General features: G+C 45.3%; 1 protein-coding gene across 1 annotated transcript in view; it reads right to left on the bottom strand.

Annotated features, from left to right (window-relative positions):
• The window catches only part of CROT (carnitine O-octanoyltransferase), a 31,725-nt gene extending 16,709 nt beyond the window's left edge, over positions 1-15,016 (bottom strand). The window contains exons 1-6 of the mRNA XM_058678104.1: positions 14,463-15,016; positions 12,561-12,696; positions 8,857-8,981; positions 7,416-7,597; positions 7,133-7,257; positions 283-391 (exon numbers count right to left, since the gene is read on the bottom strand). Of these exons, the coding sequence (XP_058534087.1) occupies positions 283-391; positions 7,133-7,257; positions 7,416-7,597; positions 8,857-8,981; positions 12,561-12,675 (656 nt within the window). The 5' untranslated portion in view covers positions 12,676-12,696; positions 14,463-15,016. The remainder of the gene's footprint in view (positions 1-282; positions 392-7,132; positions 7,258-7,415; positions 7,598-8,856; positions 8,982-12,560; positions 12,697-14,462) is intronic.
• Between the last annotated feature and the right edge of the window lie 1,135 nt (positions 15,017-16,151).

Here is a 16,151-nt window from a genome sequence, read left to right as displayed (position 1 = left end):
AAAATGGAGACAGAGAAAACCACTGGTAATATCTATAATATTTTCCTTTTCTCCAAGTATAACATTAAGTGCATATAACAAAATTAAATTATTTTCTAGTTTATATCCTTCTTCACATTGTGTTTCAGGAAAAATATGATAAAAATCTTTAGAAATCAGCATGTATGAAATTACTGTTTTTCATTTTACCATCACCTTACAGAAATGTGTCTTTAAACATTTTTGTTTAACTCAAGCTGAAACGTAAGACCTAATGAGACTCAAGACAAAGTAGTAGGAAACCTGAGAATCTCCGGCGGAGTGAGTACACCTCCTTCATGTATGACGTCAAACACGAAAACACGGCCACGACACAGCACCGCCAGGTGACTTGGGCAATGCCCTTCACTCTCTAGAAAAACAAACAGAAGACACAAGACTCACAGTTCCCAAAACTAAAAAGGAGCAAAGTGATTTTTTAAAATCATACACTCATCAATTATATCATATGAAAATAATTTCAGTTACTATGATATAAATACATACACTTTAAATGTATCCATAGCTGGTAACTAGAAATCTATGAGAATATCAAATATTTATATTCCCTGAGAATCATACAGAAGGGTTCCAAATTTAACACAGGAAGAGAACCATCTGAACTTACGAGATTCTTTTTGGGATTAACTGTCATCAGATAATTTGACTAGCTCTGATTTCTTTAAAAAAAAAAAGTTTTCAGTAGAAAACAACATCATAAACCTGAGTGAGAAAGGAAAAAACTTTGTTCCAATTTGTCCTTTTAATTAAGGCTCTGGTAACATTTAGTAAAAATCACTACTGAACTCTGTAATTTCTTTGGCATCCCTTAATTCCCCCAAGAACTGTTCACTCTAAACTCCAGACAATGCTGACTTCGCACCTTTTTTCGATACTACTACTTCCTTTGACAATGTGAAAAGAAAGGTAGCCGTGTATGAGGCCTTCAGAAAGTTCACGGAGACAAGGTACAAGGCATGGATTGCAAAGACTTTCTGCGCCAGGGTGGGCTCCTGGCAGGTAAGCTGCCACTTAGAACACTGGCATTCTATATCAAGAAAGTCTGGTTCAAGGCCCAGTCCCTGCGGTGCCACCCTCCTGCTGGTGCACATCCTGAGGGGCAGCAGGTCATAGGTCAAGCACTTGGTACTCGCCATCCACATGGGAGACCTGGTTGACTCCTGGCTTCAGCCAGAACCAGCCTAATTGTTGAGAGCATCTGGGGAGTGACCCAGCAACTGGAAGATCAGTCTATCTTTCAAATAAAAAGAAAATGAATTAAGTTTTAAAGAAAAAAGTTTGCACCAAGATAACATTTCTCCTTTCATCCATTTTCCCAAGAACTCTCTGAAGTAGTGTGCCACCCGATGGCTCTGAGAGCTTCACCCAAGCAGCTCCTGACGTCTACTCACCAACTCGGAAGACTCTCACAGACACCCCACTTCCTCAAGATCCGGGAGTCGAGAGGCCGAGTTCCCTCACCCCTTAAGGCTACTTCCAAACCCTTCTGTCTCCTTTCTCCTTCACAACCGTTCAGACCCTTTCACATTTGCCACCATGATGTTTTAAAGCTAACATCTACTGACCACATCCTTTCCAACATTTAGGGCTGGAAAATAAAGAAAATACATCAGCTACCAAATTCATCAATAAACAGTTGGAAATGAGGTGAGGTAGGGGTGACAAGAGGCACTCTTGACTCAAGATGAGCCTCAGAGCAGATATGTGAACACGGAACCAAATGAAGTGAGCCACAGCAACTTCACAGGAGCAGCAAGTGCAAAGACGCCAGGACAACCACGAACTGCTTTGTTTAAAGGACAAGGAGGCCTGTGCAGCCTCAGGAAGAAAGAAACCACAGAGAAATCGATCAGGTGGAGGCCTTCTTATACTGACCTCAGAAAGAGCTTTCAGCTCCAAGCACAGTGGGAGGGAAGCCAAGGACCGACAGTGGCAATGCAATCCAATAGTCAGTGAAGGTCATTCCAGTGAATAAATGAAAACAGACCATGGCGTCAGGAGAAGACACAAGCAAGGTGAGTTAGGAGGTGACCAAGCTGGTGCAGGTGATAATGACCTTGGTGAGACAATATGTTGGCTTTGACTATAGCGCCACATGGGTTATTTTTCTTGTCATATGGGGCTGACTCGCACTGTGGAGCACTGGGTCAGGTCGTGCCTACAATGCCAGCAGCCCACATCAAAGGGCTACTTTGGGGCTCGCCTATTGTGCTTCTGATCCAGGTTCTTCCCCCTTCACCTGGGCGAGCAGAGCATAACTCACATGCTTACCCCTGCCACTGGTGGGAGACCCAGACAGAAATCCCGGACCCTGGCTTCAGCCTGGCCCAGCTATCTGGAGTAAACCAGCACATTCAAGGGCTCTGTCTGCTCATCACTCTGTCACTTTTTCAAATAAATCCTACCCCTCCCCCCCAAAAAAACACAAACAAATGCGGGGAGAGAGTGCAGATTGGAATATCTAGTAACGAGACAGATAATATAGCAGAAATGGAAGAGGACAAAGCATGTGCAAGGTCCTTGGGGCAGCACGTGAGATCAGCGCAGGTGGGAGAGCCGTCCTGAGCAGTCAGAACATTCCACCTCCTTTGGGAAAAGGCAGGCAAAGCATACAAATGTGGAGTAACGCCCTGCAAGAGGGCAGGGACATGCCCACACGTTCTTCGCAGCTGTACCAACCATTGCCATTAACTCAGGAACTCAAAACAAGACCTTCCATGTCTGAAATGTGTCTTGGTGGCACTAAAATGGAGTTGTCAGATGGGGTCTCCAGAGATTTCTGGTTCCTTCTCTACAGCTTTTAGAATGGCTGTACACATCCCTTGACAAAAGAATACAGTGAGGAGGCAATGTTGTTCATCTACTTGAGATTTATCTGAGAAGTGAAGTTTTCTGGTTTTCCTTAGCCCAGTAAATTTACTAGGTGAGGTGTCTCTGATAGGAGTGAATTTTAAATAGGGTAAAGGTTCTGCAGGATTAATACGGCAGGGGTGGGGTAGGCAGGTAGAGACTTGCATTTATCTGCCAGGGAGTGGTACACTGGCAAACCGCAGAAAGAATGGAGTGAAGCAAAGAGGCACGGCACTACGCTGACAGCAAGGCCACTGAATTGTGCAGCATGACGTGGATAAACAGACGGCTCAGGCAACGAAGCTGCAGCGAGCGCATTCGCCACTTGGGATGCCTGCATCTCGGAGAGCCTGGGGTCAAGTCCTGCCTCTCACTCAAACCCACTTTCCTGCTGAGGTACGCCCTGAGAGGCACCAGACAATGGCTCAAATGTCTGGGCTTCTGCCACCCACACTGGAGGACGGAATGGAATCTTACATTCCTGGTTTAGGTCAGCCCCAGCTGCTGTGGTCACTTGAGGAGCCACACAGTAAATGGGCTATCTCTGTTTCTGTCTTTCAAATAGAATTAAAATAAATAACTTGAATTTATTATTAAAGAGAGGGTTGAGATGAAGTATGTGACTCAAAAGCACACAGGTGTGACTCGAGCAGGTGGCGATGAGAGTGCACTGCTTGAAACAAGAGGTCTGGGATGAAAGGAAGGTGTCCTAGAGGCAGAAGGTGAAGACAGGGGGAAGCCACACATCAGGGGCAGCCGGAAGCTACAGCCATCAAGAGTGGGACTGCGATATTAAAGGAACCCTTCGAGAGCGATGCTAAAGAAACCAGAGAATGAAGAGGGACAGTCGGGAGGAAGGCCACTGCACGGGTGACAAGCAGTGCCTGCCTAACCCAACAACATCTTTTCTCTGCCAAAAAAGGTCAAATTAGAATTAAGAAAACGGAAAAGACAAAGGGAAACAAAGGGGATGCCAACATTTATCATATGAGGCCAGTAGCACTGAACCATACATATTGAACATCAACAGCAACAACAAAAACCTCTGCTTGAGATACTTACTAGGGAAGTACCAGCAGACCCTTTCAGAGGAAAGGCTGCGGATGCAGTGGGTTCTGCTGATCATGAACTTCAGGGAGCACAGCACAAGGGTGTGCACAACCAATTCAGAGGAGCCCCTTACCCTCTTACCTGTCTGTAACAGGTAAGCCTCCCTCCTGATCACCCCTTGGTGGAAGGGCAGCTGCTCCACCAGCCCTGTGAGTCACCCTCTCACTCCTTCTCACCGACTTTGGCCCCTCCCCCTTTCAAGATGATTTTCTTTCTAACCCTGAGGAGCAATAGCATCAATTGTGGAGGAGAGCCCAGGAGCCTGGGCCCTGCAGCCCCACATGGCGGACCTAGAGGAAGCTCCCGGCTCCCAGCTTCGAACCAGCCCAGCTCTGGGTAGCCATTTATAAAGTGAACCAGTGGATGGAAGGTCTCAGTCTCTCTTTCTCTCCCAATCTCTTTCTTTCCCTTTGTGACTCTGCCTTTCGGATTAAAAATAAACAAACAAACAAAAAACCACAAAAAGGAACAAGATTTAAATATATAAAAATTTGTTGCAGGAGTAATTTCCTGAAGTGGTCACCACTTTCTCCGTTTGCTTTCATCCCTTTCAGCTCGGCTTTCCTCCCTAGCCTTCACCAACTCCACTCCCCAAGGACAGCCTCCATTCCCATCCTGCTAACCAACCCAGCATCAGTAGGCGAAACACTTCATTCTCTCCACTACCAGAGGACCCCAGGGCTCATTTTCTTTCTATTTTTGTTGGTCTCCTTTTCTAGCTCCTCCTCCTCTATCCGATGACAGTAAGAATCAAGGGCAAAAGGAATCTTCCCACTCTCAAGTTTTAAAAATCACTTCTGCCTGTTGGTGACAAATGCTGAAATCTACAGTTGCTCATCCTCCCCAAGTCCTACCTGCCTGCTTACAATTTTACTAAGACACCTTAAATTCAGCATAGCCCAAGGAACCTCTTGATGTCCCGCCCTACAGTAGCTCCTTCAGTTTTTCCAGCACCTGAACCTACAAACTCATACATCCCATTAGCTGCTCAAATCTAATGTTCTCAAGTCATCTCTGATTGCTGTTTTTGTCTTATATCTCACACTTGGCCTCTGAAAATTCTGTCCCCAAACCAACACATACAAAATCTTGTATCTTTTCACCACCTCCATGCCACCACCTTACTAAACACCTTTATCAGCTCACCCAGAGAGCCATAACGGCCAAGGCTAGACTGAACCAAACCAGCTCAGCTGATCCTTCCCAGCCTCCCCCATGAATGCAGCGGTTCAAGGGCTCAGGCTATCCTCTGCTGCTCTATCAGGCCGTACACAGAGAGCTGGACTGGAGGAGGAGTGCCAGGACAGGACTCGGCATTCACACGGGATGCCGTGCTTGCAGGCTGAGGATTGGCTTGCTATGACACCATGTCAGACTCAAGCACAGTCATCTTTTAGAAACATAATTGTGAACACATTATTATTTTTCTTGAAATCTACTTGTAATGAAAGCAAAAAAAAAAAAAAAAACCTCTGGGTTTACAAAGTACTACACAATTATCTCCAGTCACCTTTTCAATTCACCTCTCGCGCTCTGCTCCACTCCGTCTTATTGTCCTTTAAACACCCAAAGTTTATTTTTTCACTGGTGAAATTCTACCCTATACATATAAAACAAAAATGGAATTAAACCAAACTGAAAAAACCAAAACATACCCAGGTCCACAGTATCATTCTGATCTCCAGTTAGGCCTTCTCTAATTATGTTATCTGAAAGAGTCCCATATTACTCATTTACATTTTTTAAGGTTTATTTATTTTTATTGGAAAGGTAGATTTAGAGAGAGAGGAGACTGACATCTTCCATCTGCTGGTTCACTCCTCAAATGGCCCCAACAGCCAGAGCTGAGCCATCTGGATCCAGAGCGAGGAGGTGTCTCTAGGTCTCCCAAGTGGGTGCAAAGGCCCAAGAATTTGGGCTGCTTTCCCAGGCCATAAGCAGGGAGCTGCAAGGGAAGTGGAACACCCAGGACACAAACTGGTACTCATATCAGGTCCCAGCACTTGCAGGGGAAGGATTAACCAATTGAGTCATAACGCCATGAAATTTCCCACTAATTCGCCAATATTTTTCTCTCATTTACTTATTATCTCAACTGTATCTGCATCTACTTCTTGACATAGCTCTAAGCCCAAGTACAGAACAGTCCAAATGGCTATAAAAAGAGAAGCATTATTAATGAATCTCTTTATTAAGGAACTCCATAACTCAGTTACTTTATAAGAACTTCGGCAAGTGACAAAACCAGGTTTTATCACTCTTATTTTCAAGTGTCCTCTCTTTGCTATTACCAGTCTAACGTTTCCACTTACATTTGGACACTGAATTTTACACCATGAATAACCCAGTTTCCCCAATCCTTTCTTTAATTCTTTCGCTTGCAATATTGAAGTAAAACATGGGGTCGGCGGACAGTCGGCACCCCCAGCAGCTGCAGGGGCTTACCAAGAGAAGCGGAGTTCTCTAGGTCAGTTCATACCTCTCACCTGAGCTGAACTGGCTCATAAAAACCTTCTGTTTATGCATTCATGATTACACTCTTCAGCAACTGAAAACCATCACTGATTTTGCAAAACAAAAACATTCATAAACTAACTGAAAAATAGCACTTACACAGACTTTTTTTCCATTTGAAGTGGATACCAAGAAAAATTGTCATTAAGTTGACACCCAATAGACAAAATGTGAACCTATGTGCTTTCAGGCAGAGTGTGGCTTTCAGCTTTTATAGGAAAATCAAGCATATTCACAAACACAAACAGGCGTGGCAGGCATGGAGGAAAGAATACCTGAGCAGACACACTGCAGAGAAGACAGCAGAAGGGAAGTGTCCTGAACATACCTGCAGGTTCTCTTCAAGATTCTGATTCAGAACTCTACTCCAGCTACATTGTATCTCGGAAGACACAACATAAGCTGCACATTTGTGCCGAGCCATGCTAAGACACAATGTGGAATGCCTATTCCCACACAAGACATCTAAACAAACCAGAACAACTCAGATGGTTCCCAGAAAGCCTTGTATTTGTCAAAGGCCAGTAAACAGCATTCTTCAAAACCACAGTCCATAATATCACAGAAGAATGCATAGCAAACTACCCAAATCCCAAGGCATTTGCACCTTTTTACTTACCAGTCCTAAAATAATTCACAATTGAATCTCTAGTAACTCCTGGAACCTTGCAGGTTGAAAACAGCATTCGGAATTGATTCATATCTAGAGGAGTGTTTCCAACTTTATGAACAGGCACTTTTTCTCTATTAAAAACAGTTTTTTGAGCAAGAAGTCATTATTAGACTTATACACCAACCAGTCACAAATATAGTATTCATCCCCAAATAAATGGAGCTTCTCAACATTTTGCCATCTGAGACGTCAGGTAAATCTGTTTCAAAATTCACTTAGGTGTCCTTACTTTCTTAATAGCTGCCAGTAGTTCAAGTTATGCCAAAGAATGATACTTCCTCTTTCTAAATGAGTGCCTTCCTCTGGAGGCCAGAAGTGTTCAAAATGCGGGGAAGGACCGGCAAAGTTGACGTTCAGTTGTGATGGAATACGAACATCCAGGTAGGCAACATTCAGCCACCACTCTTCCAGCTAGAAGAAATGGACCGCATCAGCTTACCTCACATACGTGAACGTGTAACTGTTGGGGCAAAGCGGGGGGAACTAAGCAATATTTTTTATTTACTGTCTTTTAACACTTAAAAACACGTGCTCTTGTTTGAAATCACTAGATATTGAGATGCTTTTTTGAGAATTTTGAGGGGGCCAGGAACTGCAGATCTCTAAATATTGCTAACCTTCACACTGAAGTAGGCGGCAAAGTGTCAGAGTCCCTGGAGTGTAGCAGAGTCCCAATACATTGTCACCTGATGGTAATAGTTACTAAGGTATTTACAATTTTTTTTTTTCAAACAAAAACTCAAATTCTAAAAACTCAAATTTAGTAGGTTTTAAATGAGTTTAAATTCTACTTTCTATGCGTCCCTCCTTCATAGTATGCAACTGAATCTCATGCATAAGTAAGCAGATCTTATCAAATGTCCTGGAGTTATTTTGAATGAAATGGATGTCATAAAACATAATTAGTAATTAAGGAAGTGGCATAAGCAAAATAGGTAAAGGCAGAACAACCACTTCTTACCTTTACCCCACTTTAATTAAGATCACTCAAGGCTCAAAACAAAGAACAAAGGAAAGTGGAGGTGTAAATCATATTACTCCATCACAAATTTCAATGACTCATAAAAAGATGAACTTACTTTTCAGTTTTAAATGAAGGCATAGTTGCAATCATCACTTGTAAAGCAAGGTAATGTTTTGTAATTATGGAGAATCCCTCTGTCACAGGCCATAGAAGAGGCTGAACTGAGTAAGCCCAAGATTCCCTGTGGAAAACCATCAGGCCCCTCAGGACGGCGGTGCCAACTCCTCCAGCTGATCTAACTGCAGCATGCAATGTTTATTGCAGTTCAGTGATGGGCTTTTTCTCCTGTAGAGTACCTAAGTATTTCCATTATAGTGCTCCTGCTTTCCTCAGTTATCCCCAGACACGGTCTACAGATGCCCTGTATCAGACCCACACCGAGTGGCTGCTGAAACAAACGTCTTGCTCCCTTTCAGACATACTGAGTCACAATCACACTCCTCCGCAAAGCTGCACTGCCCAGGCAGCCAAGGGGCCCATCTGCAACACTTGATTGATTCACTCCTGAGGGTTAGCAGGGAAACAGTGACTTCAGGATTTTTACAGCAATAACTTAAAAATTAAAGCTATATACATTTTTAAAATTTCTCATTACTTATATATCATTAATTTTCTTCAACTTTAAGTATAATATAAGTATAAATACCCAATTTCTTTTTCCTTTTGCCCTTTCAAGTAATTTCTGGTGCAGTTTTGCTCCAATTCCATTTTGAAATATTCTAACTATTTCTTCAGTTTTCTTATATTCTTCTTCATCTGCAAAAGGCTTTACTGTAAGGGAAAAGTGTATTAAAATATTTAGACACAAAGCACCACAAGTCACCTCAATTACTATTACACAAATCTTAAGGCACATTATTAAGTTTCCTAGTATTATGACAGGGTACAATATGAAAATGGATGGAGAACAATACATAATATACTAAAATAGTGAATATTATATACTCTGATAACAATTTTCAGAAAAATTATTGTGGAATCATTATAAATGATAAACTTATGAAGCGAGACTACTGTTTAGCTGTATTAGTTCAAAAAGAAAGTAAATCCAAAAATAAATAGAAAGTAAATCCAATGGACATAAATAGGATAAATAAAACACCATCTCATTAATGATGAAATAAGAGCCTTGACTATTATTCACATAAATGCAACATGAGTGCCAATGTAATGGCAGATCCTAACCAGAGAAACTGAGGGTACTTCATGGTCAAAGTGATTTCTGTCCCAAAAAAAGGACATAGATCCCGACTCCATGGACATCAACGGCTCTGACAATTAAGCCATCAAGGCAGTCAGAAGCCAAGGGGAACCTGATGACAGGAGGCAGAGTCCAGCTCTTCTGTCTGCCCTGATGCCTCACCGGCTCTACCCAACAATCACGTCCACGGTCATCACGACGCACCATGGACAGAGAGCTCCCAGTTAGCCTCGTGGGGTCAGCGTCACACGAAGGATCTGAGGAGAGCTGCACATGACAAGGAGCAAAACAAACACAAGGACAGCGACAGCCAGCAGTAAACAGACCCAAAAGGGAAAGGCAGCAATAGGAAAGGGAAAATAGTCTCAGTTTAAGACCACCCTTGGGAACTCCTCTCAGACGCCCGACTTGCAGCCCTGGCTGCTCTCTAAGGCCACCGGAGGGTCAGGTGCTGAGACACACAGCAGACTTCCTGCCAACGCTCACCCAAAGATGCAGAGCTTCAGTGGCTCAAATGGTTGGGTCCCTGACACCCATGTTGGACACCCAGAATGCGTCCCACACTTGGACTCAGCCCAGATGCACAACTTGCAGACAGCAGGGGAGGGAACTACAGGACAGGAGCACATGCTGCCTCTCACTCCTCTCTCCCAAACCCCGACTCCAATTAAAAAACAAACAAAAAACTTCATTCAAAAGTACTCAATCCCAAAAGGATAAACAAAGAAAGGAGGAGAATGCCATCATTTTTTATATTCTGCCAGCTCTGCTTTCAGACCAGAGACGGTCTCCCCAAGAAACTGTTGAATTTATGTGGACAATAAGATGCTGGACTCTATGACTGGTACATGCTTGCAATGAAGGAATCATGACTGGATTTGAACTGTAATACTGCAACAAGGTAGAGGCATCCACCATAGGGGGGAGGACGTGGGGAGAGCTTGGGGGAATCCCAGAGCCTATGAAACTGTGTCATAAAATGAAATGAAATTTAAAAAAAAAACTTATGGTCAAATACAGGTGTGATACAGAAGATAAAAAAATGATTGGCAAACATTTTCTGAAATGGATCAAATAGTAAATATTTTTAGCTTTGTGGGTCATATGAATTCTGCTGCAATTATTCAACAGTCTCTGTCACATGAAAGCAGCCTAATATGCACATAAATACTAAGTGAATGAGTATGGCTGTGTTCAAATAAAACTTTATTTAAAAAAAAGAAAGCAAGCCATCATTTTCAGAGAAATTATTTTTTTTAATTCTCTGGAACTGAAGAATGTAGCAGTTTAAAAGAACTCACTGAGTTCCCAGAGAAATGAATGAAAAAAAAAAAAAAAACTACACATCAAGAGCACGTCTGAGGAAGCTACAAGTAAAGGAGGATTCTAGGGACTGCCTTGTGGTGTAGCGGGTGAAGCTGCCTCCGACACTGGCACCCTCCCACACAGGCAAGGATTTGGTTCCCAGATGCTTCACTTTCAATCCAGCTCCTTACTAATGGGCCCAGGAAAGCAGTAACAGATTACCGAAGTACAGAGACCAGAAGAAACTCTGGGCTTCTGGCTTCAATCTCACTAACACCCAGCCATTGCAGCCATTTGGGAAGTGAACCACAGTATCGGACATCTCCCTCTCTAACTCTGCCCTTCCGATAAATAAATCAATCTTCAAAACAGAAAAAAGCAAGGCTGGAACAGTGGCTTAGCACACTAATCCTCCGGCAGTGCTGACATCCCAGTTGGCATTGGTTCGGGTCTCAGCTTCTCCACTTCCCATCCAGCTGCCTGCTTATGGCTTGGAAAAGCAGCAGAGGATGGCTCAATTCCCTGGGCCCCTGCACCCACATGGGAAACGCAGATGAAGCTCCTGGCTCCCAGCTTTGGATCATCTCAGCTCTGGCCATCACAGCCATTTGGAAAGTGAATCAGGGCCCAGCGGCGTGGCCTAGCAGCTAAAGTCTTCGCCTTGAACGCCCCGGGATCCCATATCGGCACCGGTTCTAATCCCGGCAGCTCCACTTCCCAGCCAGCTCCCTGCTTGTGGCCTGGGAAAGCAGTCGAGGACGGCCCAAGGCTTTGGGACACTGCACCCGCGTGGGAGACCTGGAAGAGGTTTCTGGTTCCCGGCTTCAGATCGGCACAGCACCGGCCGTTGCGGCTCACTTGGGGAGTGAATCATTGGACGGAAGATCTTCCTCTCTGTCTCTCCTCCTCTCTGTATATCTGACTTTGTTACAAAAATAAATAAATCTTAAAAAAAAAAAGTGAACCAGTGAATGAAAGATCTGTCTCTCCCTCTCTCTCTGCAACTCTTTTCAAGTTAAACAAATACATCCTCTAAAAAAATAATTAAATGTATATTTAAAAAAAAAAAAGGTTTCTAAATTGTAAAAACAACTCTTAACATACACACAATAATGCCATAGGGAGTCAGAGAAGGTAGCAGCCCTGTAAGCTCGAGACACATCAACTGTGATGAGAACAGGGGTGCAGGGCTCCCAGGAGTGTCTCTAGGCAGCAATGAAAGCAATCCAATAGCTACTGCATGTAACTGTATTAAGGGACTGTCAGTGCACCCAAATGTCTAATGCAAATTCCTGAATACAAAGCAAATGGAAAAGGAGGAAACCAAAATGCTGCAGTGAAAGGAAATCAAAGTCCATGACAGCATGACCAGCAGTGCTGGCCGTCAGATGAGTTCAGTCAGGTGACACCTCCTTGGCAGCGGGCTGACTGTGTTTTGAGAGCAGGACGATGTTGTTGGTGTTGGATTGCACAAATCAGGGGTACAGGGAGGGACAAGGGATGTAAGAGAGCTGAGTCTACATCTTTCCAGGACAACTAAAATACTCAGTAAAAAGTAATAAGGCAATATCCATTATCACAGGTTATGAAGAACACATAAAAGATTTGAAAACCCCAGCTAGGAAATGGCATTTGCAAGGAGAGATGCTTAGGCAGACAGGCAGACGACTGTACTTTCCCTACTGTTACTTTCTGGTTTTCCAAACTGCAGGTAAATCCACTTAAGAGACAAAGAATGATATGGGATCCTGGAAAAAGGCTACAGCTAGACCTTCATCAACTCTGAGCATCATCGCACCTGTAAGCATCCGAGTACAGCATGTACTAAAACATCATAATCGTACCTGATTCCAGGTATTTTTTAAGTGATTCTTCAAGTGAAGGAACGGGGAGTGATGGAAGAGAATCCTGATACTGAAATGTTCTTTCTTCGACGGATTTTGCCAATTGATTTTCCATGACAGAATCCAAATATGAAAACTAAAGAATAAAAGAAGACCACAAGTAACAACTTGAATTTCACATATATTTTTATATATGCAAGGTCCCATTCACTAACATTACAGTTGAGCATTTAGGGGCCACAGCGCATCCAGAATGTGGTCCCAGTTCTCATGGAATTTATAAATTTGTCAGGGGAAAAAAAGAAGAAATAAACAGTATAGACTCTGTGCTAGATGCTCATGGATGTTCATTGAACAGCTATAATGTGCCATGCACCACAATATGTGATACACACACGTCACCTCCCTGAACTTCCTAGAACCTAGGGAAAGTCCTGTTGTCCTTTTCTATATGAATAAAACCAACCTCAAAAAGGTCAAGTGACTTGGTTAAGATCATGCCAAGATTTTCGATTACATAACCTTTCCCCTAAATCTAGAGTCCAGGAGAGAGGTGAAGTAGCCTGCAGGATATCGTGACGGAATGCAGGGTTCCATCTGACAAAGATGATGGGCTAAGACAGCACTTCAAAGGCCACAGGAAAAGAAATGCAAGACTTGTCTAATTATGGAATATTACAGAATACGTCAGTCACACAACAAGCTCTGTAATTTAATTGTGCAGATAGCTGATGCAATCTACACAGTGATTTCCAGCATCCTATCACAATCCTGTTTCTACATTTATTTTCAGAGAAATCAAACCCAAATATATATAAAGCCACTTCAAAAATTCTGTTTACCATATTTTGCTTGGCTTTTTTGCCTTTATAATGTGTTTTTACAGACATTTTTAAAAATCTGAGAACCGATGCCACTGTTGTGCATATGTGGTATATTGGTGCCGGCGGGACTCACTTCCGACCGTGTGCCCTGCTGTGGGCCCTGCTGAAACACACCATTCTGCTCCACAAGAAGGGGGATACACTGGCATAAAATAGTTCCTTTCACGTCTTCCTTTTGCTAGGACTGAATTCTGTAACCTCCAGGGAGTGGAATATTCTTGCTTCATTGTGTTCTTTTACGAAGCGTTCGAAATCCTTCACCATTACTTACTAGTTTTAACTTCTTGGTTGCTATTTGAATCCTCAAACTTGGGAATACATGACTCCGCGTTCCAACTGGGTTATCCACAAGGATACCTGCCCTCCAAATGTGGCGATCGCCTAGGTTAACCTACTGTAATTAACCCAGAACTGCAACGGAGGACGGCTGCAGATTTATAAAGCAAGATAAAGACTCTGGAACCGCCACTCCAAATGCCAGCGGCTGGGAGGGAACTGAGAGCCAGTCTGTCAGAGGGCAAGGGCAGGGGGCCGGAATTCTGCAAGCAACCTGGTTCCTCAGGGAGCAAGCACCACAGGAGCACCCAGAGAAGAAACCAGACTTGCAGAAACTGCCTTCAGCGCCCCCCGTGCGGACCAGCGAGCCGGGGCGGTCCAACCCGACAGCGGTGCAGTCAGCTAAGCTGCTGACTTCTGGCCAGCGGCAGGAGAGCACTTGTCGAGGAAATAAGCTGCTTCCTACTGAACTCCCGGTCCTGCTCAGACTCCAGCGACCACAGGAGGCATTTTGAAACCCGCTGCAGCTGAACTCAACGGCAGGCACCGGGGGAGAGGATGAGTAACACCGACGCACGCCGCACGCAGGAACAGCTGTCAGAAATTCTTAACCCGCAGAGATGAAACAACACAACTCCCAAAGCGCGGAGAGAGTGATGCCTGCACTTCTACAGAGCGGCAGAGAGCGGCCAACTCCCCAGAGAAGCAGGGACAGAAAGAAAACGAACAGATGACCACCTACCAGTACACGAGGAGGACTGACTGCGTGGGGCTGCCGGAAACCTGTCAGGGCAATTCTGAGACAGCAGGGATGTGAATTAGTCCGGAGACTGGAAGAAAAAAGAAAGAAAGGAAAAGAACAAACGCTGGTGAAAGATGGTGGAAGGCAGAAACTCTAGGAACTGGAAAACGGTACAAGACGCAGCCTGACTGCAAACACACACACAAAGACTGCCGGGGCACGGGATTCAGCTAGCTCCAGGGCTCTGGCCCGGGACCCACCCGCGGAGTGCCCGGGCACCCGTGGCCACCGTCCGGAGAAGCCCGAGCCCTCCCGCCGGCCCAAGGACGGCTCTGCGCACTCCACAGGCCGACACCGGAGAGAAGAAAAACAAAACAAAACAAAACCCCCCAACAAGACCACCACAGCCAGCCTGGCCCAGAGGCCCAACCCCAGGGGACCCCACGGGCGACACGCCAAATGAGGGCACCTCTGCGGTCCTGCGCAGCTCAACTCAGCCCCACAGGACTCCCCTTCCCCGAGGGTCCCGAGCGCAGCCTTCGCGAACCCGCCGGTCCTCACCGCCCGCCGCCGCTGCCGCGCACAGCCGCACCGGCCGGGTCCCTCAGGGCCGCCAAGGTGAAGGCCGCGAGAGTCCCGCCCCGCGCCGGGCCGGGGCAATACGATTGGACATCCGACCGCGAGGGTCCCGCCCCGCGCTCGTCAGCTAACGGGATTGGACAGAGATCCTCCAGGAACCCGCCCCGTGCTTGAACGCCGACAGGGGGATTCGCCGGGGCCTGAGCTGCTACAGGATGCAACCCCGCCTCCCGCGGGCGTCGTGGGCCGGCGGGGCGCGGGACTCCGGCTGTCTGAGGTGAGACGAGTGGCGGGTGGCCGCGGGAGCGGGGCGCGGAAGGGTGCGGCTCCTGCGGGGCGCGGCGCGGGGCCCAGGGCTGCCCAGGCGTGCCTGCCCGCCCGGCTGCGCCTGGTGGAGGAGCCGCCCTGTCCGTCCACCGCGGGTCCTGCGTTCCCTCAGGGGGCCGGCTTGGGCTGGTGGGATTAAAGAAACAGCCGGATGGATTGTTTTATATGTCTGTTCATAGAAAACTTTGATCGAATTGAGTCCTCAGCCAATATAGCTCAGTGTAGCTCTGCTCTACCACCCGGATGTCTGCTTGGTGGGTGTCGACCCATTCACTGTGTCCCAGACTTTGCACTTCACTCCCTGAAGCCTCTTAGGCAATTGCCAGAGACCAATCGTTTAGTTCACTTATTTTCGCAGGTTAATGTGTTTTGTATTTAACTTCTTGAAATAAAATTACTAAATTTCAGTCTTTAAATACTCTGTTGCTGTTTTTTTTTTTTTTTTTTTTTTTTTTTTTTTTTTTTTTTTAGCCCATGGAAGGGGAAAAAAAAACGAAGTTTATCCTGGATTTAAATATTTTTTATTTTATTTTATTTTTTATTGGAAAGTCAGATATACAGAGAGTTGGAGAGACAGAGTCACTCCCCAAGCGGCCAAAACGGCCTGAGCTGAGCCAATCTGAAGCCTGGAACCAGGGGCCTCTTCCTCCTGGTCTCCCACACGGGTGCAGGGTCCCAGGGCTTTGGGCCATCCTCGACTGCTTTCCCATGCCACAGACAAGGAACTGAATGGGAAGATGGGAAGCAGGCTGCTGGGATTAGAACTAAATAGCAAATACTCTC

The sequence above is a fragment of the Ochotona princeps genome, chromosome 20, assembly GCF_030435755.1.
Source record: "Ochotona princeps isolate mOchPri1 chromosome 20, mOchPri1.hap1, whole genome shotgun sequence".
In the NCBI taxonomy this organism is placed as follows: Eukaryota; Metazoa; Chordata; class Mammalia; order Lagomorpha; family Ochotonidae; genus Ochotona; species Ochotona princeps.
The sequence above is the reverse complement of the archived record's forward strand: the minus strand, read 5'-3'. Positions and strand labels throughout refer to the sequence as shown.